We start from the raw sequence: 27,744 nt of genomic DNA, 5'->3' as shown, positions 1-27,744 counted from the left end.
ATTGAATGAATCCACTTGCACTGTTTCAAATACCTTTCCTCAAAGCTCTATCTGCAGTGAGATATTGGGTATACTTCCTTTTGATTTTTTAATCATATTTTACATATACATGGCTTCCCAAGTGGCACAGTGCTAAAGAATTCACCTGCCAATGCAGGAGACACAAGAGATGCAGGTTCAATATCTGGTTGGGGGAAGATCCCCTGGAATAGGAAACGGCAACCCACTCTAGTACTCTTGCCGGGAGAATCCCCTGGACAGAGGAGTCTAGTGGGCTACAGTCCACGGGGTTGCAGAATCAGACAACTGAGCCACTGAGCACACACATACACCCACACTTATATATAATCCATACTCACAATTAAAAATGAACATATACATTTATGGTCTTCATCATACAACTTACATTTTAGTTTTATTTTCTTTTTTATTAATACAATGCTATTTAACTTTGCATATTAATCTGTCTCATAGCTCGTGCAGTTAATCTGCCTTTACTCTCTAAACCCACCCAGCACAGGAATAGTCTTATAACACTTTTTACACTCCCATCACATCAAATACAGAGAAGCAGATGCTCAATTCATGACTCTTAATTAAAACACTTGCTTTAATAAGAATTTATAGGAAAAATGGACTCTAATCTACTCTTACACCCTTTTATTATGAATTAAATGTAAAGAGCTACTAACTTATTCCCAAAGCTAAAGAATATATTTATTTAACAAATTATGTAAAGTATATATCAATATTTCAACCCTTAGCCATCTTCCACAAGGGGAAAGAAACTGTGTGATTTGTTTCCATCTATCTTTGAACCAGCTCTTAAGCAGCAGTAAAAAGAATGCTGAACAGAAGTTAACAGAGATTGCTAATACAAAGGGGCTTCCTCAGATAAAAAGAAAATTAGGTAGTTAAAGGAAATATGTTTTTAGGCCAGGACAAGAAGAAAACATAAACAACAATAATGTTTAGAGGGGAAAGAATAAATAGAAGAGAGTTGATGCAGCATTTCATTGTTCAGATAACTCACTAAAGAGTAAAATAAAGAAAATCACATGTAAGGTAACCAACAATAGATATTTCATATCATGAATGAAATTTTTATTCTGGCTCTGCTACAGAAGTATTCAGAAAGGCATGAAAAAAAAAACTTCAAACAATGATATTCACTTTTTTCATATATATATATATGGATTTTTTTAAAAATACATATTTTCATATCATATATAAATTATTTTCATGTAATATAAATATGCAGAAACAGGTAATATAAAATTGGGACATAAAAGTATATTTGTTTATTCAAAATTTAAAAATAATATATAGAAGAGGTTAAAATTTTGTGATAATTTCAGATACAGACAAATCTATGTATATCACTTTGAATTACTTCATGACGCCACCTTCCCAGGTCCCTGAGCTGAGTTCCCTGCCCTTCCTCTACACTTCAGGGTACAGTATTAGCAATACTGTACTGAGCTTCCATCATATTTCTGTTGCATCCACTAGACTATAAACTTGAATGCAGAGACTGTGTCTTATTCAGTCCTATAGTCCTGTTATTATCATGATGTTTTGCTAGGTCAATGGTTTCTTGAATGAATAAATGACATTTATTTGAAGGGATCCAGACATTGATGGAATCCTTGCAAAAATCATCTAGTGTATCACACTCCAAAGTGAACAGTTCAATTTTTACGAATGCCTTTGTCTACTTCCCCTTTAATATTTTCAGAGATGCAAATATATAGGCAACAATGCAAACATGTCTTTTCAAGGCCAGGTTTTCCTCTATGTTGAACAATATAGATTATGATATCCAACAGTGCAATGACTTATTTATAGGAGGTGCTGGTATCCCTTATGTTTGAAGACGATGCCATGACCTACCTTAAAAAGGCACACTCTTTTATTTCCAGTGGCTCTCCTGTATGCTCACTATAATAGATTTTGCAAAAGCTCAATTCAGAATAGAGCCGGAGTGCGGCATTCTGATTGAGTTACCTCATCTCCCTAAATGCGTTAACCACCAGAAGCTCAATATATCTTCATAATGCTTCGAATTATGTTTCCTTCATTTTCTAATTAAAGGCCTGATTATATTTATGACAGTTAGAGAATTTAATATGTGCATGTTTAGTTAGTTGAAAAATTAAATTCATCAGCTCACCTACTTTTCACTACAGCTATTATACTAACAAGAAAAATGTAAGTAGCCATAATGTTATTCTCTCAAAATAAATTAGATAAATAATGTTTTCCCTTCATTATGTGAGGGAGGATGAAAAGAAGATAGTACTGAAAAAAGGGTTTAGAAAATAGGGAGAGAACATATACTTTAAGAAATTGAAGGTAGAGTGAATTGAAAGAAATAGTTACACTAGAATGAAGTTTTACTTTACCCTCTAAAATTTTAAAAGTAGTTTAACAGAATTCATCAATATGGATTATAATATGACTCACTTCTCAAATCTGGATTTTGAATTTGTCCTCGAAAGAAAGTTTAATGCTTTGTCAGTGAACATTTGTACAAAATGTACTTAAGGATTCATATTTGACGAGTGTACTCAACCCTAATTGAATTTCTGAGGGAGAAAATGACTGTCCATTTTAATGTAATTTGGAGATGTTATCTCACTAGTAATATTTTCAAAATATACATGGAGAGTATAAAACAAATAGTGACAAATTCATAATCCTTGATATGTCAAGATCTTAGGGCTTAATGATAGGCTCAAAACCACAGTATCACCTACCCTACACCCAAATATATCACATATCTCAGAAAATTGAGAATGTTACAATGGTAGACTTATTTAGTCAATTTTATTTATTTAAGCTGTCTGGTTGTAACTCTTCACTTCATAGGAGTTTTAAAGATTTAGAAGCAGGTATCTTATTCCTCAATCTTGGAATAGGCACATATTTCCTGTTATGGAATTGTACTCTGCGTACATTCGTCTCTGTTCACTGAACTTTAATTTAGAGACCACGTCTTGTACACTTCTGAATCATTCCACCCTATACTTTTACAAGTCCGGGCCTTGCTTTTGACTAACATTTCTCCCTATAAGGCCTTCTTGTTCCCTACCTAGTAAAACGGTACTAGTATTACAAAAGGCTTCCCTGTGGCTCAGCTGTAAAAGAATCTGAGACACAGTTTGATCCCTGGGTAGGGAAGATTTCCTGGAGGAGAAAATGGCAACCCACTCCAGTATTCTTTCTGGGACAATCCCATGGACAGAGGAGCTTGGCGGGCTACAGTCCATACGGGAATCAGACATGACTGAACACAGCACAGCACAGTATTTCAGAGCCCATTTCCAGTGCTCTGAATCTTTTCCTGATGCTTTCTAGTTTCCACCTGCCCTCAGTCAGGGTCACCTTACACCTTCCATGGACCCTAGTCTCCTCTGCCTTAACAGACACATCCATCATGAAAAAAAAAAAAAAAAACCTTACCCATTATATGTAATGACTGTGTTGGTATAAAGATGGATGTAGTAATATTATACATTAAAACATTTTATTTGACTGAAAAGGTCCTTGTTTTTCTTCTGATTTTAAAGGAAACTGAAACATTGTCATGGGCCCCACATTAAAACGTACTGTGGATCCAAAGCATTGTAACTATCGTGCCCAATGAACAGTCAGTTCTATTCCAGGATCCTTCTCCAATGCTAGAGTTAAAGATTCTACATGACCTTGTTCCCATAGCATTTATTAACACCCAGCACTGCCAGGCCAAGAGCAGCCACTAAGAAATTTTGTTTAATGTTGCTAGTTAACATTTCACCATTTCTTTATCAGTTATTGATTACATTTTACCTTCCTAAAACTTATTGTGAGTTTCTCGAAGAAAGGGTCAAAGCCTTATGCACTTTTATATATCAGAGACGCATAAATTATTTGGTATATAGTAAATATCTATCGAATTGAGTGAAATTGTGCTTATCTTTGTCAACTCACATCAGATGCCACTGACTGCCACTTGGGAGAAAATATTTTTCCAATAGAGAGGACTAACTTTCCGCATGAGAGGAATGTTTGAAGCTTGGATTGTCATTGAAAATTATCTAGTTGTCTGATCCTCAGTTCTGACCTGAAACACACAAATAGCTAGAAATCATTTGTAATGGTAATGAGCTGTGTTCTCATATTGGCATAATGCCTCTCTTTGACTGTTAAGGTTTAGCCATAGACCTCAAGATAAAAATACTTTATACAGTAGAAAAAAGAAATGAAAGAATGAGAAGTAACCTTAAAAATGATAGTTTACAGGAGTATACCTCATTTACTTATTATGATTTATTTGTTATTGTAATAAAATTTATCTTTCAACACTGACTTCCAGTGAGTATAAAGCACAAAATAAAACTAAGAACTTGGAGCATATTAACTGCAAGTCTAATTATTAGCTGTTTAATATCATCCAATATCTATTTACTAAATTAAAATGAACTACATACATAAACTATTTGTTCATCCATTCAACTGATATGTGATAAACACCTATTATAGACATTATAATAAATATAAATATGTTGACAGAAGATCTCAGTCTAGTAAGATAGATAAGCAGTCCATTATAAATATTATCCACTCATATAATTATCAGGAGAGGTGAACGTTTGTGCAAGTGAAAGGTAAGCAGAGCGACTGACCCTGATTCAGTTTGCAATGGAGATGCTTCAGGTTTTTGTTCATGAAATCTTCAAATGGCATTTTAAACTGTAAAAGTCATGAAAGAGAACTAAAAACATAAATTATAAAGAACAAAATATTTTTGCAGGCAGATTCTTTTCCAGCTGAGCCACCAGGGAAGTCTGAGAATACTGGAGTGGGTACCCTAACCTTTCTCCAGAGGATCTGCCAGACCCAGGAACTGAATCAGGGTCTTCTGCCTTGCAGGTGGATTCTTTACCAGCTGAGCTACCAGGGAAGCCATCTATGATTATACCACACAGAGTTAAGCTACACATTGAAGGACAAGAAAAAAGCAAACAGAGGAAAAGAGAATTGGCATTTCAGGCATGAACAAATGCAAACTGGAGTGAGATGGCATCACAAAATCAGAAAAGGTGCTAGAGCATTGGGATCAGGGACACAGCCTGCATTATATACATAATGTAAACCAGACTAAAGAGGGACACTGGGGTCATCAAAGGCAGAAAACAAGCAGGAAAATGGTTGTCTCCCTGTAGGTCTGTATAGGGCCCCCATTCAGCAAGAGATGCAAGGTGAGTGAATATTCATGACACTCTTAGAGGTTGAAGATCAGAATGGAGCAGGATTAGAGCAATTCTATTCACCACTTTTCCTCAGAGATAACCAAAGATTGCCCTATTTCAGGAGCTTAGATGTCTAACCTTAGATGATAGCTCTATCTGTCGCCTGACAGGACTTACTTTTACAAAATATTTCCACGTTCTTTATTTCATTAATTCTCCATAACAATACTAAAGACTATCAGAGACATTTCTCACATTTAACCACCACAGAAATGGAGTCTCAGAGACATTCAAAGTTTTGTTCCAGGTCAAAGGCTTTCAAAACAAGACAAGGACCAGTGTTTCCTTTTCTCCTTTTTGAACAGACAGACCAAGTTACTCAAGTCCTATAAATTCTCCAGTGGACAACATAGAGGGTTGGGGGCAAGGGAGAGTTGATACTGCTATCTAAATTATTAATTATGAATGCTTCTTTTTTGCCTCTGTTTATTTAGACAATCACTTAATTTTCCATTTTGTTGAGTATATGCTGCTACATCATTAGTCCAATTTGATTTTTTAAGAGGTTATAGGCTTAATAGAAAACAAGAAAAAGAATGATAAACTCTATTTTTTCCAGATACATTTGTAAGCTTTTCAATAGTGACACCAATATGAATATTTCATAATTACGTATTTTATTTTGGAGGACCAATAGCTGTTTTAATATAGGAACCATTAATAGAATTACCAGATGGGTGCTTTATTTGCTTTTAAAGTGGGTAATGAATAGTAGCAATTAGTCATTGATGAAGACCTCTAAGTTGAGAGGTTTTTCATAATTCAGCACCATGATGATTTTTTATTTCATCTGCAAAACAATAAATACAAAATCGTTTGTAAAAGGCAACATATGTCTTGACAATTTTCTAATTAGCTGAGTGTAAAATACTCAATTCTCCTGCAGAGAAGGAACTTTTCACATGACACATTTGTACTCTAAATCCTACAGCAGATTACTAGAAATTGGTGAATCCATATTTGTACGAGTTGTTTTTATCTGATTCTATCCAGTCAGAGCCCAGAGTTATATTTATTTTTCCCACAAAACGAGGTAACTGCTTATATAAAAAACAAGTACGGAGGATGGGTGTTGAGTTGAAAGCTGAATTTATTCAGAGATAGCATTAAAAACTAGACTCCACACTTTTCAGTGAAAATAAGAAGGGAAGCATGCCAGATGGAAATTGGCCAAATGGTGTTCTTTTAGGAATTGCACTGAAGTTATTCTGAAGGGGGAATAAGAAAAGAGAGAGAATTTTCAACAAGATGCCCTGAAAAAGTTTTCTGGCTTTTCTTGCCAATAAAGAAGCAGAGAACAATTATTATTATTCAAACATCTTAATCAATCAATAAGAAAGACTACCAAGTATTTTATCATAGGAAATGCAATTTTTAGTAGCTTTTCTATGATATTTGAAGTTTATCAGTTGTATTCTCTCTCTAATATAAATGATTGGTAATGGCATTTAATCCCTTTTCAGTATGTTTATTAATTTAATCAGTCCTGGCATCTCTTCCAAGCATCCCACGGTCTTTGTACATGTCTGAATCTCTCATCTTCTGCAAACACCAACTAGAGATATGCCTACATGCCCACCTCTCTCTCCTACACCAGCTAAGAAAAGAAGCCGCCTGTGTGACTATAGGCACCCCCAGAGAAACCACAGTGGCTGCACATGCTTCGGCTCTTTCAACCCAGGAAAAAGGAACCTGGGTTGAAACTTCTCTTTCTTGAGAGCCTACAAAAATGTATGCTCTAATTAAACATTTGCTTTGAGATTTACAAAATATTTAACATCAGAAAGCCTCTCTCATCGTCCATCATTTGGAATTTTCAAAGTGTGCCAGTAACCACCAAATTTTCTTTGTTATAAATAAATGATGACTGTTACCATACGTGCTGGGTTAGCCCTAGGAATGTAATAATATTTAGTTACTAACTCAGAGCACTTGCTCCATCCTATCTTTAAAAATGCAACCAGAATCCAGAAATGTAATATTTGTGGTTTCAGACTACTTGTAGAAAGCCTAATTTTATATTCAAATCTTAAGTGATTATAAAGAGTTAGTTGGGACTGCAAAACATAGCATTATGTTTGATGAATAAGAATCTGTTCTATTTTTGTAGTGGAAAGCCCATGATTGCAGCTCATGCATGTCTGACATCCTCACAGATCTACCTTAAAACAGTAATCCATGAACATGCCTTTGTGGTCATGTCTTGGTCCCAAGTGATATTTATAATCAAAACACATGGATACCCAAGTAAATATGTATTCTTGCTTTGCAATGATAAGAAGCATGTTTTGCATTGTTTTCCTGAAAAGGAAATTGAATGTGTAAGGAAGACAATATCTTGCTTTTGTTTGAATTTCATTGTTAACACTTTGGAGAACAACTGATATACCAGTCAGAAACTTCTGATCTGTTGCTGCTGCTGCTGCTAAGTCGCTTCAGTTGTGTCCGACTCTGTGTGACCCCATAGACGGCAGCCCACCCGGCTCTCCCATCCCTGGGATTCTCCAGGCAAGAATACTGGAGTGGGTTGTCATTTCCTTCTCCAATGCATGAAAGTGAAAGTGAAATTGAAGTCGTGTCCGACTCCTAGCAATCCCGTGGACTGCAGCCTACCAGGCTCCTCCATCCATGGGACCTTCCCGGCAAGAGTACTGGAGTGGGTTGCCATTGCCTTCTCCTCTGATCTGTTAACCCTGTTCGTAAAATAACTAATGATTCAAGCAAAGTATTTAAATTTCAAGCAAAGGCTTAAATAATCGAGTGGGTTGCCATGCTCTCCAGGGGACCTTCTGACTCAAGGATTGAACCTTCATCTCTTAACTCTCCTGCATTGGCAGGCAGGCAGGTTTTTTACCATTAGTGCCACCTGGGAACCCATATATATATATATATATATATATATATATATATATATATATATAGCATAAAAATCAAAAGGATAATAGCATATTTTTCAAAAATAGTCACTCTCCAAGAGAACTCCAGATCCAAAACAAATAATATTCTATTCATGTCAACTTTTACAAATGTGATGAGAAAACTAGAGATGCTTGCTGCTGCTGCTGCTACTAAGTCGCTTCAGTCGTGTCCGACTCTGTGCGACCCCATAGACGGCAGCCCACCCAGCTCTCCCGTCCCTGGGATTCTCCAGGCAAGAACACTGGAGTGGTTACAACATTCCAAATGCCTAAGACACAGCAGACACCAGTGTACCATCTAAAAATCACTTTACTTAAATAACCAAGTATATAAAAAATAAAACAATAATTCTGATGATCAAAATGTAAACAATCAAGTAAATCAAATAAAGCTCTATGATAGATTCTTTTATTTTTTCAGATTAAGTGTGATCAATTTGGGCAAACAAAGATTTGGGCAGAAATTGCAGTTCCAATGAGTGCTACAAAAAATTATAAAACAGAGAAGTATGATGAAGACAGTCAAGTCAACCACTGTGGGGACTTGATATCTGGAGGGGGATTTAAATGATGAAGAGGAGGCATGTATACAGAGACTGGAGGGGACAAAGAGTGTTCCAAAGAGCAAGCATAACAAGTTCAAAGGCTCTGAAGGAGGAAATCTTTTGGCATGTTTCAGTGACAGAAAAAAAAGAATCAGAGTGGCTTTGGTTTAGTGAATCATGCTGAGATGGAAAGGAACTGAGGTCCCAGAGGCAAGCTGGTACCCAACCAGGTCATGCTTGTAGACCATTTCGGAAGATTGGATATTATTCTCATTGTAATAGAAGGACATTGGAAGATTTTAAACAGGGGAAGGACATGTTTGCACTTGCACTTTAGAAACATCACTACATGGATATTGTAGGGAGTGCAGGAGAATCAGAGACACAGCAGATGTTGGTGACTTGGATTAAAACTTAGAAGAGAAGGTGATGAAAAATGGTAAGATTTTGTATACATTTGTGATGCACAGCTAATAGAAACTGCTGATTGATTAAGGTGGCTTATAAAGGAAAAGAGTAAAAGGTGATCTCAGGGGTTTTCCTCTGAAAAAAAGTGGGTAGACATCTGTATTATTCACTCACATGAGCAAGGTTTACAAAGAGGGAAAACTGAGTTATATGAGAGGAAAACATCAATGGTTCTACTTTTACTCTGTTATGTTTGTGATCATATTAATAAGGAGCAATTACTGAGCACTTATTCTGTGTCAAGTATACTTCTAAACACTTATATATTTTTATTTATTTATATATTTTACTTAATCTTTCCAAGAAGTCCATGCAGTAGGTCTTATTATCATCCTCCTTTTAGAAATAAGAAAACTAAAGTACAGAGAGATTTACCCTAGTCATCCAGCTAATAGAGTCAAGGAGAATCTGGTACCAGAACCTACTGCATGACCACTGTGTAATACTGCCTTTACCTGTGGAAAACCTGAAAGGGTCATTGTATTGAGTATGGAGCCCAGGTGAGAAGCCTGGGATGGTGATGCATAAAAACAAAATCCTGGTGCACCACATACCTTAGACGTCTAGCAGAAGCAAGATAGGTGACTGAGAAGATGTAGTGACTAGTGGAGAAGGAAAACCAAGTAAATATAGTGATCAGAAGTGCTCCAGGGAGAGGGAGTGAACAACCAGCCAAGATTCAGACCAGGAGACAGAATTGATCACTGAATTCAGCAAAGGAATTCTAGTGATTTTGATAGAGATATATCAGTGGAATGGAAAGGACAAAAGACCCATGAATTGAATTGAATTGAAGTCGCTAAGTCGTGTCCGACTCTTTGCAACCCCATGGACTGCAGCCCACCAGGCTTCTCCATCGATGGGATTTTCCAGGCAATAGTGGATTGCCATTTCCTTCTCCAGGGGATCTTCCCAACCCAGGGATCGAACCCGGGTCTCCTACATTTTAGGCAGACGCTTTCCCATCTGAGCCACCAGGGAGTGGATTAAAAAGGCTTAAGGTGTAAGCAAGTGGACACTGACAGATTTTGGTAAAGATCAGAAACTTGGTGCTATCACTGGAGGTGGTAGCTAAGACAGAACTTTCTCTTTGTTCTTTTTTAGTAGTTAGGAACTTTGTGTTTAAGTTAGGTTATATTACCACATGTTTAAATGAAAATTAGCATGACTTAGTACAGAAAAGGAAATTCACCCACTAGAACATATCTGAGACTAAAAACAAAGTAAGTAAGTTAGCATGCATGGGATCTGGGGGCTTCCCTGATGGCTTAGTGGGTAAAGAATGCCTGCCAATGCAGGAGACACAGCAGACTTAGGTTTAATTCCAGGGTCAGGAAGATCTCCTGGAGGAGGAAATGGCAACCCATTCCAGTATTCTACCTGGAAAATCTCATGGACAGAGGAGCCTGGAAGGCTATAGTCCATGGAGTCACAAAGAGTCAGACATGTCTGAGCACGGATGTATGCACGGGAGCTATTTGCAATGAGTTTTAAATTTTAGTCACATAGATTTCACTACAGGCTAGAACACTGTAAAAAACAATAATCATCTTCCTATTTTAAGGCAAAGAGGACGAGGGACATTCTTTTGAACTTCCCCTCCCAATTCTGAGACATTGTTCTATCATCTTAGTTCAATAAGCCCTATGTCTACAAAACCCAATCAATCAAACTGTTTTCTAAACCTTACCATCTACAAGTACTTCATCAATTCACTCGACCAATTTGGCAGTTAGCTTGTTTTATCTTGTTTGTTTTTTTCTCCTGTTGCTTGTTGCTATCCTAGATGGTTTGGATGACTCATTTATCTATTTAGCTTCAAAATTCTTTTGCCCCTATGTTCAGTGACCTACACTCCCATACAGCTTTGGCAATCCACACCCGTAAACACAAAATGGATTATTTCTAAACAAAAGCACTCTAGTACTATCTAGAATTGGAAATTCTCTTCTCTCATCCTCTATCCCACTCATGCCCACAAAATTCCTCTTCAGCGTGAAAGGCTAATGCTTTCCACTGTTTTGTCTTTCACATTTTAGCAGTCTCCAATCCTTCCTGGCTTCACTGTCATCTCTGCTTAATTTTGATCCCCCTGATAACACATTTTCATGGGTGCAATTGATTCTTCCATTCTTTGACCTTCTCTCACAGCTGCCTTGCCAATCCCACCACCAAATCAATCCTACCATCTGTTCACTCTCCTCCTCATCCTGGGCTGCCAAGAGTTACTGAGAAAATTGAATAACCACGCTGATTGACTTTGCTACAAATTTATGATTTCCGATGTCAGCTGAACTCTCAGAGCTGCTTAGCAGCCCTATTACTCATTCCTACTTGGCTGGTCTTCCCATTCCACACAGCAGCTGTTCCCACCACACCCTCCTCCGATCTCCCACCCCCACCCACCTAAACCCCAAAACATGATCTCACCTCCTACTGCTGAGAACACTGAGGCTATCAGGCGTGACTCCCCTCTGCTTCCCTCCTCTGTGTCTCCAAATTTATCAGTATCTTTACTCATAAGGACTTTATTTTGCATCTGAGAAGAAGAATCCTTGTTCTTTTGTTCATCTGACCTTTTCATTCCATTCCTAGTTGACTCTGCCAAGATCTTGTTTCATCAATGGGGTTTCTATTTTCTGTTCAGTCCCTAAGCTTCTTTCAACCCACAAACCTACCTGAAGTTCCCTATTTTGTTTTAAAAAAAAAAAAAAAAAAGGTTTGGTTTTTTTTTTTCCCTCTTTTCCGCCATCAAATTACTGTTTTCTCTTCCTCCCTGCAAAAATTCTTGGCAAAGGACCTTGATTTCAATAGGTCTTTTTACTTAAAACTGATTCCATACAACCTGATGAAATCTTACTTGGCCATCATGCTGATGAAAATATTAGAAATGCTATAGAAAAGAGGCTTTTCTCACGCTTCAGTTTTCTTGATCTGAATGCTGGGAGGTTGGCTTTAATACAAATTCATTTATTTACTGTTTCCCCCCATTTTTTTTTGTTTCCCCCCATTTTTGAAAGGCATTTAAATTACCTAGGATTTAGTTCCCTCATATTTCAGTTGCAGACGTATGGGTCAAATTTAAGAATACTCTGGGTTCTTTTGGGCTTCCCTGGTGGTTCAGATGGTAAAGATTTTGTCTGCAATGCAGGAGACCTGGGTTCTATCCCCGGGTCAAGAAAATCCCCTAGAGAGGGGAATGGCAACCTACTCCAAAATTCTTGCCTGGAGAATTCTGACAGAGGAGCCTGGTAGGCTTAGTCCACCAGGGTTGCAATGAGTCAGACATGCTGAAGCAACTTACACTGCTATTACTACTGCAGGTTTCTTTGAGCAAATTACTTTCACCCACTGAATTTAGTGTGGCAAAACTGTTATTTTTTTCTTCTTGTCAGAAAGTTGACAAGAAACCCCAAAAGGACATTTCAACATTCCCTCTCTGGAGTCTGAACAGTGAACTTGAAAGGAATAGTTTACCAGTCACTACTGACCTCTGAATTGACTTCTACCCTCTGGAGCTGGAATGGACCTTTCTCCTTCCTGAGCATGCTCATCTCCTACAAAAGCTGATCTCCACCTATTGGTTCCCAAAGCCATCTTCGGTTAAAAATACTAAATTGCAAACTTGGTTTTTACTGCTTGAAAATAAATTTTATGATTAAGATTAAGTGAGCTCTTCTGCATAATATTTTTATTGCAAAGTCTAGTTCCTGGTAAAAATTAAGTCAATTTTTGCTATTATTATTTTTTGATATTGTTATTGTTAGTATGTCTATGGACAGAAATGCTCTCCATTTTTTTTCCAGCTTTTCACCACATAATTTTACATTAAGTTCTAGATTTCTTCAAATCCTATCTGGCCATCCTTCCCATGTTCCCTCTGCTCTAACCACACTGGATGACGGGCCTTTTATCAAATAAATGACAAACTTTGATGATTTCATTATTTTGCTTATGATTTCTTCTCCAGTGAAAATGCCTTTTTCTTCCCTCCTTAGTGTAAGTACATTTAATATAAGGCTCAATGCAAAAGCTGTTTGTATTATTCCCCAAAGTCTTTACTTTCTCTCGTTATCTCTGTTGTCCTATAGAACTTGTAACACATCTGACACTCTTGGTAATGAGTTCCTTGAAAGCGCAGATAGTATCTTTCCAATATTTATATTCCCAGACTCAAGCACAGTTTCTGGGATAAAGCAGGTATTCCATAATTATTTTTGAGTAGTTATTTCCCTCTAGTAATCTTCAGTATAAAAATATACAATCTGAAATTTATATATATATATATGCTGTATATTAATGATATATATGGACATATATATGAATATGTGAAACATATATATATGAGGAGAAAATATATATTTAAAGTATTTATTATATATTGAAACATGTGCATGCAAAATAATTCAGAATTTCTATACTTTCCTATTTCATTGGTTAATGCTTCAGCAGTCAGTATATGATTCAACACTGACATTAGTATTCCTGATATACTTTACTTATGATATCAAGGAAAGATATATTCAGAATTGGCAAATCAAGCACTGGGAAAATTCTAAATTATATGAAATGGTAAGATATTCCAAAAATATGATACATCAGAGATTGTATCTTTTTATAATAATATTAGTAAGACAATTTTGATTTCTAAGTAACTTTTAAAGTAAAAATTTAATTCTTTCAATTAGAGAATGTATGGTAAACTGTCACTTCATGAGTAACAGTAACATTAAAGACAAGATGGTATTGCTTCTGAAACCTATCAAACCCAATATAAATTTCAAACAATACAATCATTTGATTTAAAATTATATTAAAAAGCATACAAAATATGATTTATACAAGATTGTACCTAAATATCATGCCAAAATATAAAACAGGCATTTTGAAAATTGTCCATTGAGAATGTGGATATTTGTCTATCAGTTCAGTTCAGTTCAGTTGCTCAGTAGTGTCCAACTCTTTGCAACCCCATGAATCGCAGCATGCCAGGCCTCCCTGTCCATCACCAATTCCCGATGTTCACTCAAACTGATGTTGATAGAGTCTGTGATGCCATCCAGCCATCTCATCCTCTGTTGTCCCCTTCTCCTCCTGCCCCCAATCCCTCCCAGCATCAGTCTTTTCCAATGAGTCAACTCTTCACATGAGGTGGCCAAAGTATTGGAGTTTCAGCTTCAGCATCAGTCCTTCCAATGAACACCCAGGACTGATCTCCCTTAGAATGGACTGGTTGGATCTCCTTGCACTCCAAGGGACTCTCAAGAGTCTTCTCCAACACCACAGTTCAAAAGCATCAATTCTTTAGCACTCAGTTTTCTTCACAGTCCAACTCTCACATCCATACATGACCACTGGAAAAACCATAGCCTTGACTAGACGGACCTTTGTTGGCAAAGTAATGTCTTTGGTTTTGAATACGCTATCTAGGTTGGTCATAAGGAGTGTCTTTTAATTTCATGGCAGCAATCACCATCTGCAGTGATATTGGAGCCCAAAAATATAGTCTGACACTGTTTCCACTGTTTCCCCATCTATTTCCCTATAGAACAAGTTAAATATTTTGCACATATAGGATATGTGCAATATCTGCATTATATGGAATACTAAGAATAATCAGCAAAGCAGAATAACTTCATAGGCCATCTTTGTTGGAAAATTTAACAATATGTGTAACAAATATTAATCATTATTCACAAACCAGGGATTCTAAATTCTTGAAACACTGGATAGCCCATGGCATGCTGTGGGCCCTTTCAGCTCTAACAGATTGAAGCTGAATTTCCTTGGTTGCAAGTCAAAGATCACACAGAAAACATCCAGGCAGAAGGCATCTAGTCTAATAGAATATGTATCTTTTAATTGGAATTAAAGATGAAAAAAGAAAGAAAAAAAACAGTAACTTTGCAGGCTGTGCCTTCAATATTGATGATCCTTAAAAATTCCACTGTTACAGAACTGTCAGAATGGTCTCACTACAAATGAAATCCTATGAATTGCTTTTTTTTTTTTCCCAAAAGAAAACAGTAAGTCTTAAAAGGGTTAGGACTGTGAAAATCATATCCACATTATCTGTGGCATAAATTCTTTTTTTCTAAACCATGAAACACAGACAGTAAGCAAAAATCACTGAAAATACTTTAATGATATGCTACAAGGTCAAAATAAAATACTTTTCGGTAAGTGTGAAATACTAATCAGCTTATAGCTTGAACAGTGAGCTCAGACAATGATAGGGGTAGAAATGAGATGGCATCGATTTGATGAGTGACAATTCTTCAGCCTTCAGCCTCAAGATAGCCTCTGAGGTGTGACTTACCTGAGATCATAGCTTAACATCAAGGGAGTCTTTTGTGACAGTCATTATTTCAGCGAGAAAATTTTTATATTTAAATGAGGCTTTCTACCTATATGCAAACATCATATAGATTTGCTATAGCACCACGCATAAACATTTTAAGTTGAACTGAACTCCATGTTCAAAGAATAGTTTCAAGTCTATTGATTTTAGAAACATTTCTTTTGTTATTGTACTAAATCCTCTACTTAGGAAATAAGTCTCTAGAGAGGAGCAGTGTATTGGTACCAAGAAATGACCAAGAGAGCAACTGTCTCTACTACTTATTCCACGTAAAGTATGACCACTAACAGCACAGCACTCCAAGTCTAAGAGAAATATCTCTGTTAAAGGACAATCCAGATCCCTTTCAGGATATTTGTTTCTTCCTTTTCTTTATAAAGCTTTGAAAATTGTTCCCCTAAGAAATCAAGGCCTCCACTCCTCTATACTTAAAGACCTCTGCCACCTGACTCCCATTTCTCTTAGAATCATGTTGAATCTCCTTAACATGAACTCTAACGCTGTTTATATTTTGATCTATTTCCTGGTTTCCTTTTAGACCATTCTGCCTTGGCATCTACTTGTACTCCCCCAGACCCTTTACTTTTGGCACCATCTAGTTATCACATCTGGTTAATATAGTTATCTTTTTAATAGGATTTCTGCATAGAAGAGTAGATCCTGATGTAATACAGAACACAAGCTCTAATAAAGCTTATATTATTTATGATATATATGTATCTAAATAGGTGCATATTACCTTAACTGTTACCCAAGATTTAATTCCTTATACCAATTGACATCCTCTGCACCTAATCTATTGTAGAAATGCAATAAATATTTATTGAGGAACAACTTAAACATTTCAATGAATGACCTAGAAACACATAAAATTCCCATCTATATCATCAAATGAATTCAATCACTGTTTAATAAGCATTTACTAACTTAGAATTTATTAACCTACTATAGGCAGGCTTCCCAGGTGGCACAATGGTTAAGAATCTGCCTGCCAATTCAGGAGACATAAAAGACAGAGGTTTGATCCCTGAGTTGGGAAAATCCCCTGGAGAGGGAAATGGCAACCCACTCCAGTATTTTTGGCTGGAGGATTCCATGGACAGAGGAGCCTGAGGAATACAGTCTGCTGCTGCTGCTGCTGCTGCTGCTGCTAAGCCGCTTCAGTCATGTCCAACTCTGTACGACACCACAGACGGCAGCCCACCAGACTTCCCCGTCTTTGGGATTCTCCAGGCAAGAACACTGGAGTGGGTTGCCATTTCCTTCTCTAATGTATAAAGGTGAAAAGTGAAAGTGAAGTTGCTCAGTCATATCCGACTCTCAGTGACCCCATGGACTGCAGCCCACCAGGCTCCTCTGTCCATGGGATTTTCCAGGCAAGAGTACTAGAGTGGGGTGCCATTGTCTTCTCCGAAAATACAGTCTATGGGGTCTTAAATAGTAGGACATGACTGAGCACACACACTTCAACCTACTATAAGCAAGGCACTTTGCTTACAACTGAGGTGAGACGGCAAATATGCATCAGACTTGGACCATTCTTGTGAAGAGATTATGATGTAACAATAAAATAAAATGTAATAGATATATTCACCTACATGCACAAAAACTTTTCCATCATTAAGGGTAGGAAGCCCCAGGTAACATAAAATCATGCAGATAAAGTGACTTATAATTAGCACTCAGGACCTGGTAATCAGAAACAGCTTAACAAAAGAAGAATCAAGGAAGGAAGGATTCACTCATGTAAAATTAGAAGACAGAGATTTGCTGGAGGAAATGAAAGTAAAGGGTAAGGTAAACTGGTAAGAAAGTGTGAAGCAGGCAAAGTCACTCAAAAGTTACCAGGCTTAACTGGAGCACAGAGTTCATTAAAAGAATGAAAAGTAAAAATGTGAGAGGGAGATTAGTGAGAGAAATAAGACTCTGAATTAAGAAACTGGAAATTGATTAGAAATGAGCAGGCACTAAATGTTCCTGAGCATGGCCTAAGCAGAAGCAAGTCGTTCTGTTCTTGCAATGTATGGGATACTTCAGCCTTCAGTGTAATATCTGAATATATCTTACATATTTTGTATACAACTTTAATAGCAGTTCAAGCATGCTTTCCATGCCTAGCCATGATCTATTTTATCTTACAGTCTTAATCAGCTGCCAGTAGCAAACAGAGAGAGCGTTTCTTATTTAACACATATTTTTATGATCCTGTATTGCTAGATGGCACAGTAAGAGAAGTAACTTCCAATAACAGTTATCAGGGCATATCAATTTCTAATTCAACTAAACACAAAGTAATGGTGACCACTGAAGGATAATGCTAGAGACATCTATGTGAAAAGCAATCAATCTAAAGATCTAACTGTAACATATATTTTAGAACAAGTTAACTGTAAAAATTACAGCAAACTATTTCAAAAAAACTGAATAAAGCATTCCTCACAGTTAAACAAAACTGAATGGCAACAGAAATGATGTAGCAATAGCCAAAAAGAAAATACCACAGTGTAAAACGTGCCCTCCACAATCATGACAGTGATTAACATAATTAATCACTTTATTTTGATTAATATAGTTCCAAATATTCAAAGAAAGTGTAGGTAAGAATATGAGCTCACCAAATTACCTTCCTGAAGTATACTTGAAATGAATAAATAAATCTGTTAGATATTTCACCAGTGTTTGTTTTAATCAGTAGTTTCTAAATGCTAAGAGATATTCCTGGAAACAGTTCAAACTATGTGTTAATAATTGATCATGTTTTACTATAATCTCCTTTATAAATATAACTATGTTTTATAAGCATGCTTATATGCTAAACATAGAAATAATCTAAACAATCTCCCAAATGCCTTTCTGAGACATACTGAACAGCAAGCTTATTTATAAAATTTATGAAGTCTACACCAAAAAATAATTCCAAAATCAAGTTTAAATTCATGTAAAGGTTTAAGGAAATCATGGTTTAAAGTCAGGCACATCTGAAGTTTGAATCTCAAAGTAACTCATGACCAGTGTTTTGGTGTAAAACAAATGTTTGTTTTTAATAGTACTTAGACACACATATAGTTATGGTGGACAGTATTGTGAATTGCATTCAGACTGCTTCTGGAACCTTAGCTCAACTAGTGAATGGCTACATGACTGGTGTCACATTTCTGAGCCTTTCTTTAATAATAGCTGTTATTTATACATTCTCACTTTATGCCAGGCATGGCCATAAGTGTCATGTATCAACTTATACTTAGTCATTATATGACATACAACTTATATAGCATATTAATGCATGTACATTTGCTAATGCTACCATAAGACTACTAATATCTTCATTTAAATACATGACAGGTTAAATAACCTGTCCAAAGTCTCAAAAACTGATCCATAATCAATGCTCTAAACACTACATTTTTAATTCATGAATTATATATTCTTTTAAGTCATATTTTCACAGGAACTCCAAGAGAGGACAAAATACAATTCAAATGTTCAGTAAATGTATTTAAACTGAAAGATCACTCACAGATCAGATCATTATCAGGTAAGTAAGTAAGTAAGTCACTCAGTCTTGTCCGACTCTTTGTGACCCTGTGGACGGCAGCCCACCAGGCTCCTCGGTCCATGGGATTCTCCAGGCAAGAATACTGGAGTGGGTTGCCATTTCCTTCTCCAGGGGATCTTCCCGACCCAGGGATCGAACTCGGGTCTCCCGCATTGGACGCAGACGCTTTAACCTCTGAGCCACCAGGATTAAAAATTAAATTGCCACTTTCTGATTATCTAAAGATATAATAACACCATTAAAAAGAAAGAAGCTTAAGAATAACTTATCTTTATGTTCATCCTAGCAACAATGTTTACTGAATTATTTTTTTTTTACCACAAGGTCAAATTAATCCTTATTTTAGAAAACTGCTGTTTTTGTTCAGTCACTAAGACGTGTCTGATGTTTTGTGACTCCATGGGCTGCAGCATGCTAGGCTTCCCTGTCCTTCATTATCTCCTGGAGTTTGCTCAGATCAACGTCCACTGGGTAAGTGAGGCTATCTAACCATCTCATCCTCTACTGCCTATTTAGAAACTAAAACTTCCAATTGATTATGCACTACAATGAAAAATTCATAATTTTTATATATTTCTATTCCATTTGCCAAAAATTCATGCTAAATGATAAGGGAGCAATTTGAATTGATGTGTTAGATTAAAGTCAAAGAGAAAAAAAATTAAGTGTTTTTTTCTCTTTATAATGTTTTGCTTAACAGTGTCTTTAGATTTGCATAAATACTCAGTTCTGTGTACAATAAAGTATCTGTGAGCAACATGATAAAAGTTATGTTCCAAATGGCATCCATACATTAACTGCCAAAGGAGGCTACGTAATAATTTTTGAAAGTGAAAAAACAGTCCTCTGGACCTTCTATAGTATGCAAAGTCAAAGGAAACGGATAGCTTAATGATACAGCCACAAGGAGGTGGCCAGCAGCGTTCAGTGACTGGGAAAGAAAGCTTGACAAAATCTAGGCATATTAGTCAGTTCCTTAAAATATTTTATTTCTCTGCAAGTTCTGAATTGTCAGCACTGTAAAAAGTACCTCCAGAAGGATTCTATATTTTATACCTCTATATTCATAACTACTATAGCCATTTTTCTTACTGTTGTAAAAAGGCAGAACCAATCAGCTGGCAGATGACTGTCTTTGGCTCAGCAGAAACTTCCATTTCGTATAATAAAGACAAACACACACGATCTGAATACATTCTCACTGAGGAGGGATGGAGGGTTGGGAGACTCCTTTCATGTCATTTACTTTACAAATTATTTCTAAGATGCATATTTTTTTTCTTCAGGCTGTCCAAAGGCAGAGTTCCATTGTGCCTTTCTAAAATGCAGTCCTTTGTAAGTGATTTCAATGGCCTTTAATAGAATCCTATGAATCACATTATACATTCAAAACTATGATCACCCTAATACATATCTTTCATGTTTTTCTCTCAAAATCGTAAGCAGAACTTCTCTTTTACTGAAGTGTATCCTTTAGGCATTTACTTGTGGTCATTTGGAATTTAAAATGTACTTCATTTAACACTATTGCACATACAGTTATTTGATAGGCTTTTAATTCGTGGAAGGATTCATACCATAAAAATGCTTTAAAAATCTGTTCTAGATTCAGATTAAAAAGTGTATGTATGTTCTCTTCTTTTAAAATGAAGAATTATTTTTAATCCTGGTAACATATGATATGAAAAGTGAAATAAAAAGTGAAAGTGTGAGTCACTCAATCGTGTCCGATTCTTTGTGACCCCATGCATGTGATAAAACCATCAACAATTCTAAAGCTCTCTTTCTTTTTTTTTTCCTTGACTCCATTAGACCCACTGGGAGTACAATGGCTTAGGTCACAACGTGAAACATCATGCTAATTAATCTGCTAATTAACTGGTATAAGAAATATATTGCATGAAGCAGATTGCTGTATTACTTTGTTTCAACTTTTATGTAACCACTAGTTTAGAATCATCTAATCATGCACTTTACTCCAAATGTTAATCTCAGATGGCAATAACACATGATTGCTGAGGAGCTCCCATGTAAGACATGTACTGCATTTCTTCCCAGTACTAAAAATGGTTTACTGAAAGATGAAAAGATGCTTTGTTTACAGATCCTTGGTATTCACTTGAATATAATCTCTTCTAATGCAGTACTAATAACAAGATATCCTCAAAAACATTTGCTCAAACATCTTCATCTAAATAGTGAGACATCTGTTTGATAAGTTATCACAGGATTTTTATTAAAAAGGCTCATATAATCAATTGCTTCATCAATATTATTAGTATTTTCCTTAACACATTTTTTTTCGATTACATGACTTTATCAACCAAGTTTCAATTTGGGGTTCAAATAAATGACATATATGTAACTAATAAATATTAAGGGGTTTTAAAAAGTCAACCAGCAAAATAGTTAGATTACGCTACACCCACTTGAGATCTACTAGAGGCAGCCAGTTTCTGATCTTTCTGAAATGGATATACCAAATGTCTGCTGCTTTCATAAGCCTGACACATAGGGGAGAAAAAGTCCTTGCTGACCTACCTTTTAACTGCTAGATACAGAGAGAAGAAGAAAGATTAGAGACCTAGGTCCCCCTCAGTTGCTACTGAGACAAATTTTCACTGACACAACTGGGCAGTAGCAATTAAAAAACAAGGTTGAGCTGTACCTGATCTCAGAACACCAGTCTCTTAAAACAGGAAATGTTCACTTTCTCTCCAACATCTAAGGATTGAGTCTAGAAAGATATTCATTTTTAATCACATTAATCTTAACTCCTCATTAGAAATTCACAAAAAGCAGCACAAGATAGGTTATTATAGGGGAATTAACAACCACAAAAATATACAGTAGCCAGCTTTTTCATAAAAAACTGTAGAAATTATTACAATGTATAGTCTGATAAAAATCTGTAGTTGGCTTTTTTTCTTTTCAGTTGCTAAACTGTGATATAAACTTAAAATATAACTTTATCTTGTTTTCACTAGCAATTCTATGAGTTTACAAGAACACAGAGCCACTTCTGAGGCCTACATTTTCCAAAGTTACAATTATTCAATATATTTCATCTAGAAAGTAGTTTAAAATAGGCCAAACTGAGCATTTTCAATGCTTATTTGTTTTCTTTTCTCCAATATGCTTATTTAACCACCTACTATATTTGAAATGAAAATGAAAGCCACTGACTTCATCGATACTAAATATGATCCAATTCAATTCAGCACGTATTTAGTTTACATTTCATACATTCATATCTTATCAGCCAATAAATACAGCACTGTTTTATGCTTAATGAAGGACTTTGAAAATAAAGCCCTCATCATATTTAACAGATATTAAATATTTTCAAAGAATAACAACTGCCTGTTTATGGATTGGCTGCCATAATTAGCATTACCCTTAGTTTTTATGATAAGCTGATATATTTCCTATTTTGTTTCACGATTTTTAAGCTATTAATAATGTGAGAATTGCATTCCATTATGATTGTGGATAAAGTGATCTCTAAAAATTGTTTCTTAACCTTTTGGAAACTTTCATCATATAACACAGGCTTGATTTCAGCTTTCACAGTTTCATTCACTTGTCTATGACTGAAGAAATTACAACTCACAGAACTCCCAGATTTGAACTGTAGTGGATCAGAAACTGATGCATTCCCCTGGAAAACTTGGACCTGCACAATTTTTCTGAGTTTCACACCATAGCATACAGAAAAGAGTGAGGGCTTGGCATTACAGTTTTCTGTGAGGTTCCTTTTACTTCACTTTTGCCAGTAATACTGAGTTTATTTTGGCCCATGAACATCTCAGCCAATAATCATCTCATTCTATTCATGTCAATTATAAAAACAATAAGAAAAGTAATAATACCATCGTTTATTGAGTTCTTGTTATGTCATACTCACTTTGCCTGGATGAATCTCATTTAATCATCACAACTAATTTATGAAGTAGATACTGTTCTAACTCCATATTACATACAAAGCAATGGAGGCAGAGAGATGTTATTTGTTCAAAAGTCACTCAAGTTATGTGCATGAACCATGTTTCAAACTCAGGCAGCCTGGATTCCAGACCCTGAACTCAACCACTGTGATATCCCATCATTTAGCACATGGCATTGTAACATTCAGCCTGCACGGCTGGAATTTCCATTAGACTGGGAGCTCTCCCTGTTCAAAGAATGCAGCTGACATATTCCTCAGTCCACTCATATTCCAGCAGCAAAGTCTTTATTTAAAAAGAAGTTGCAGCAAATAGTACATGTTTATATTAATACACTTTAAGCATGCAAAACAAGTAAGTTAGAGAAAAACTTTTCTCTTCTTCCCTTCATATAGTATTTAGAGTAGACCTTTCATCACAGATTCCATCTTTATCCAATATTTCAGTGAACTAGAACATCTGAATACCTTTCACATCTAAGTCATGCATTCTAAATCTGCCTCACACAGTTAATAGATGTGTGATCTAGGGAACCACAAAATTTATCTCTGCACCCCCAAATAGTTTCAGAACCTATCTTGAATTCCTAACTATAATAGTGTTTGCCATGAAAGCTGTGACCCACCTATTGAATGTGGCCTCTGAAACCACTGGCAGGGCTCAATGCTCAGCACTATCTCCTGCTAATTCTGTAGCTTTGCAAATTTACCGAAACTCTCTGTTCCTCATTTCCTCATCTGTAAAATGGGTCTCATGCAATAATAGTATCTAACCTCATGAGGCTGATATAAATATTAAACAGAGCAATTACTATATCATCTGTACAGAGTAGGGTCTTGGGAACTTAAGTTTAAAATATTATCAGAGAAATATGAAAATCTGTTTGACTATATATACCAAAACAGAGAAGTAGAATAATAGTAACCCCCCAAAATAGCAATAAGTAAAAACAAATTTTCATTCCCAATGATATTTTTTTATCCATGTGTATTCAATCTGATGGATTCTGGACATAATTTTTCAAATGGAATTCCCATTCACAATTATACTGCTCTGTGTAGCCATTTCCCTCAAGCCAAGTCTAGTCTCCTCTCCTTCCTCTCTTTTTTTTTCCAAATGGATAGAGGCATAGGACAAGTGTAGAAGTTTTATGTAGAGATACTAGGACTTGGGAGAGGTTTGATAGGTCCCATTTAAATTTTTAATCTTGCAAAATAAAGACTAAATTGACAAAATTAAATTTTATTATCAATATCAGTTCCATAAATGGCCAGAAATTCACCTAAATGGAAAAAAAAAAATTCAGTGACCAATTTCTGCATAAGGATCTTTGAAGATTATCCATGCCATCTCTGTGATATTGAAGGTGACACTATTTTGCAAGTCAGTATGCTGCAATGAAAAAAAATCCACAAGATATCTATGCTTTCATTTTGCTTCCCACTGTTTCTCTGACCTTTCTCAGTTGGAGTAGTAGCAGGAAACTAAAATAAAAGTACTGTTTTTCTGTATGAGGCACTTTGTGAATAAACAATCATGAAATCAGAACAGTTGTAAGACTTCTCTGCCTGTTGCTTCTCCTAAGCAGAGAATTACTATTAGTCAAAAGAGCCTACGGCAATAAACATCAGGGGCTAGTGTTTCTTTCTCTTCTGAAACCAATCAGGCTGATCCAAGTTCAAAAATGCTTTTGAAGTTATATGTTGATCAATCCTTGAGCAGTACAGAGCAAGAAAAACTGGTTCTAGATCTTTAATACATTCTGCCAGGGAATGCATTCAACTCAATGAAGTACAAAAAGGTTTCTGCTATTACAAATTGAGTGATTTTGTACTTGGGTGCCGCTTGGTTCAGTTAACTTAGAAGGAGATATTGATTCCAGACATGATTATTTGTATGTTAGTACATATCTCTATTAAGTCAAGCTAAGGCTAGAACAGCAACAACTGTAAATTCATAGTTTTTCTTGTTCCTAAGGCATAGGTTGAGATTTGGGTCAATTTAAGTGGAAAACAGCATGTGATTCTCTTAATAAGGATTATCACTATTGATTATTGATATAATCACTATTCTATAGCATGGTGTTAATATTTCTAAGATATCAAAACCTAAGAATTAAGTTAATTTATCAGGAATTAAGAATGCAAATGATTTTAAAATTGATAGTTCAGTCCAAACTCATCCTTTATGGGTGAGAGAGCTTAGCACCGGGTAATGCAAAAAACGTATCCTCAAGTCTGGCTATTTAGCACCAGAGTAAAATTTGGCATCAAGACTCCTGACCCTGTTCAGGGTGCTATTCTCCAAACATTCTCAAATATATCTCTGTCAAACCTTTTCTCTTTATCTTAAGTGGCTAAGCTCTTCACTTTCAAATTGTAAAGATGCAGAAAATATAGTTTAAAACCAGCAACATAAATATACATCTCATTTTGTTTTAAGAGACTATTAAAAATACAGACATTTTATAAAGTAGACTTCTTTATTGGCCACAGAAAAATATTCAATACAATAGAATTATACAGCTTGTAGACTTATAATTTATTATAATAGCATAAAAACCCAAATCCCTGTAATAGTATAGATAGGGTACCAGCTTCAGTTGATTGTCACATAGAAAAAAGAGGTAAAAATTTCAACTCTAAGGTTAATCAGTAATATAAAGAGAAATGAATGTAAATACCAGAGTACAATAGTTTCAAAATTATTATGGCACATAGTGACCTCAAAAAATACATCAATCTGTTTGAAATACTATCTTATCTATGTTAATGCATGGTCACTTGTATAATTCAGATTGAAAAAAATTGGGGAAAAAACACATGTAATTTCTTGGCATATTTAAAAGTTAGAACACAAATATTTCCCCAGTCTCATCTGTAAGAGCAGCCGTGATTCACATTCTCTGTCACTGAATAAAGAAATCTTAAGGAATATAGTAGGACTTTCCAACTGTCTTCAAACTGATATTTTCAGACATCAGTACTATCTTAATTTAAATGGCTCAATTGCATTAAATATTATACTTAATTGGCGAGCCTTTGCAGTAGTCATTCTATCTTCAGAACTGCTTCTTTTGTGAATAATAATCTTTAATATGATCATGACATAGAGGAAATGGCTTAAGACGGTTTACTCTACCTCTTTACATTCTAGGTAACAAACCAAAGTGCAAATGTCAATCTTTAAGTTTTACCTCCTCCCACTGATACATACAGGCACACACACAAATGCATACATATACACTCACGCCCATACACAAATTAGACTTTATACAGTATCTTCAATTGAGTAAGTAACTATAATGCAAAGAGTTACTTCCCACATGCAATTCACCTTTAATAAAATCTAAAAAGTCCTCCTTTGCATACCTAAAGGCATAGGACCACAAATGTAAAAGGCCAGTTTCCTATTAAATAATGGCCGTACATTCCTATAACACGTAACAAGGTTTACCCTAAATTCAATCAGAAATTGTATCAAATGTCTGTGAGATATATCCTGATCTTCTGCTTTTACACCATAATAAACTCTATTTCAACAAGTATCAGAGTGACCTAAATTTTATTTTCTCTTGTGTCCTTTAGTTTCTCATTTTCCCTGATTAGCAGTAGTATTTCTTCTTAGCCTTGTGAAATAGTATGGAACAAGCTAATTTTCTCAGAATTCAGTCCTGAGGTATACGTTTCCATTTTCTTTGTTGATCTAGCACAGGCTCAGGTGATTTCTACATAATGCATCCAATTAGTTCAAGCAAGGCAAATGAAATCACATCTATAATAATTTCCATCTTATTAACTATAAACAGTAAGTAAGAGGATATGTTTCTCCACTCTTTGCTAGAGTCCTTTCAAGTGAAAACCAATGGAAAAGGATTTCCTGTTCTTTTCATACTCTTGAATGTGATGATATTTGATTCAGTGTCTCCATTGTAATTGATAAGATTGTAAAACCTCTCTCACATCCCTTTTTTATTCTATACTGAGAGCTTAATTTTCTTTTCCAGCTATTTGCAAATTATCGTTTGATTCCTTTTTTGCCGAGAATTTATTTTAAAGCCATTTTGTTTTCTTCCAAATCAGAGCCTCATTTTACTCAGCTAGTGGTCCTGCCCCTTGGGAATCGATTTCTTTTTACACAGGACTAATCCAGGTTTGTTAGGATCCAACAACTTTAGTTGGAACATTCCACGGACTTCACTTACGAGCACATACATTCATTTTACACGATTCCTCAATGTGGCCAGAGGGTTTCGTGGTCTGCACTGTATCCACCTATAAAAAATACAAAAATATATGTCTGCTTTACAGGGATGTGAGTAGGGTTTTGCTAGCCTAGATCCAAAACTTGGATGCATATTTTGGCTGATAGTATTCTTTCCTTCTTTAACATGTATTTGGAGTGGCCATAACCTCTTTTAGAATTCATAGAGACATAACTGTTCCAGCTACAATTAACAACCCTAGGGCATCTACATCAATGCTGTTGGCTAATCTCTCGGATTCGGTCTTTGACAAGAGATATTTGCATAGTAAAAGAAACATTGAATTATTGTTTTTCAGGCTTTGAGTATTTAAAGGAGAGGGGCTGTCAGGGAAAGAAGTGTTGTTGGCTTTATTTATGTTATAAATACAAATAAGAATGAAATGGTAATT

General features: G+C 35.7%; 1 protein-coding gene across 6 annotated transcripts in view; it reads right to left on the bottom strand.

The window, feature by feature from the left end:
* PCDH7 (protocadherin 7) overlaps positions 1 to 27,744 on the bottom strand; it is a 466,886-nt gene that overhangs the window by 365,513 nt on the left and 73,629 nt on the right. The window contains exon 2 of one of the 6 annotated variants that reach the window (XM_027970919.3): positions 20,926 to 27,363. The exons of the other annotated variants lie outside the window; for them this stretch is intronic. Within the exon in view, the coding sequence (XP_027826720.1) occupies positions 27,286 to 27,363 (78 nt within the window). The 3' untranslated portion in view covers positions 20,926 to 27,285. Of the gene's footprint in view, positions 1 to 20,925; positions 27,364 to 27,744 lie in introns of those variants that run through there. 6 annotated transcript variants of the gene reach the window in all.

The sequence above is a fragment of the Ovis aries genome, chromosome 6 (genome assembly GCF_016772045.2).
Source record: "Ovis aries strain OAR_USU_Benz2616 breed Rambouillet chromosome 6, ARS-UI_Ramb_v3.0, whole genome shotgun sequence".
NCBI lineage: Eukaryota > Metazoa > Chordata > Mammalia > Artiodactyla > Bovidae > Ovis > Ovis aries.
This window is presented reverse-complemented; position numbering and strand designations above follow the sequence as displayed.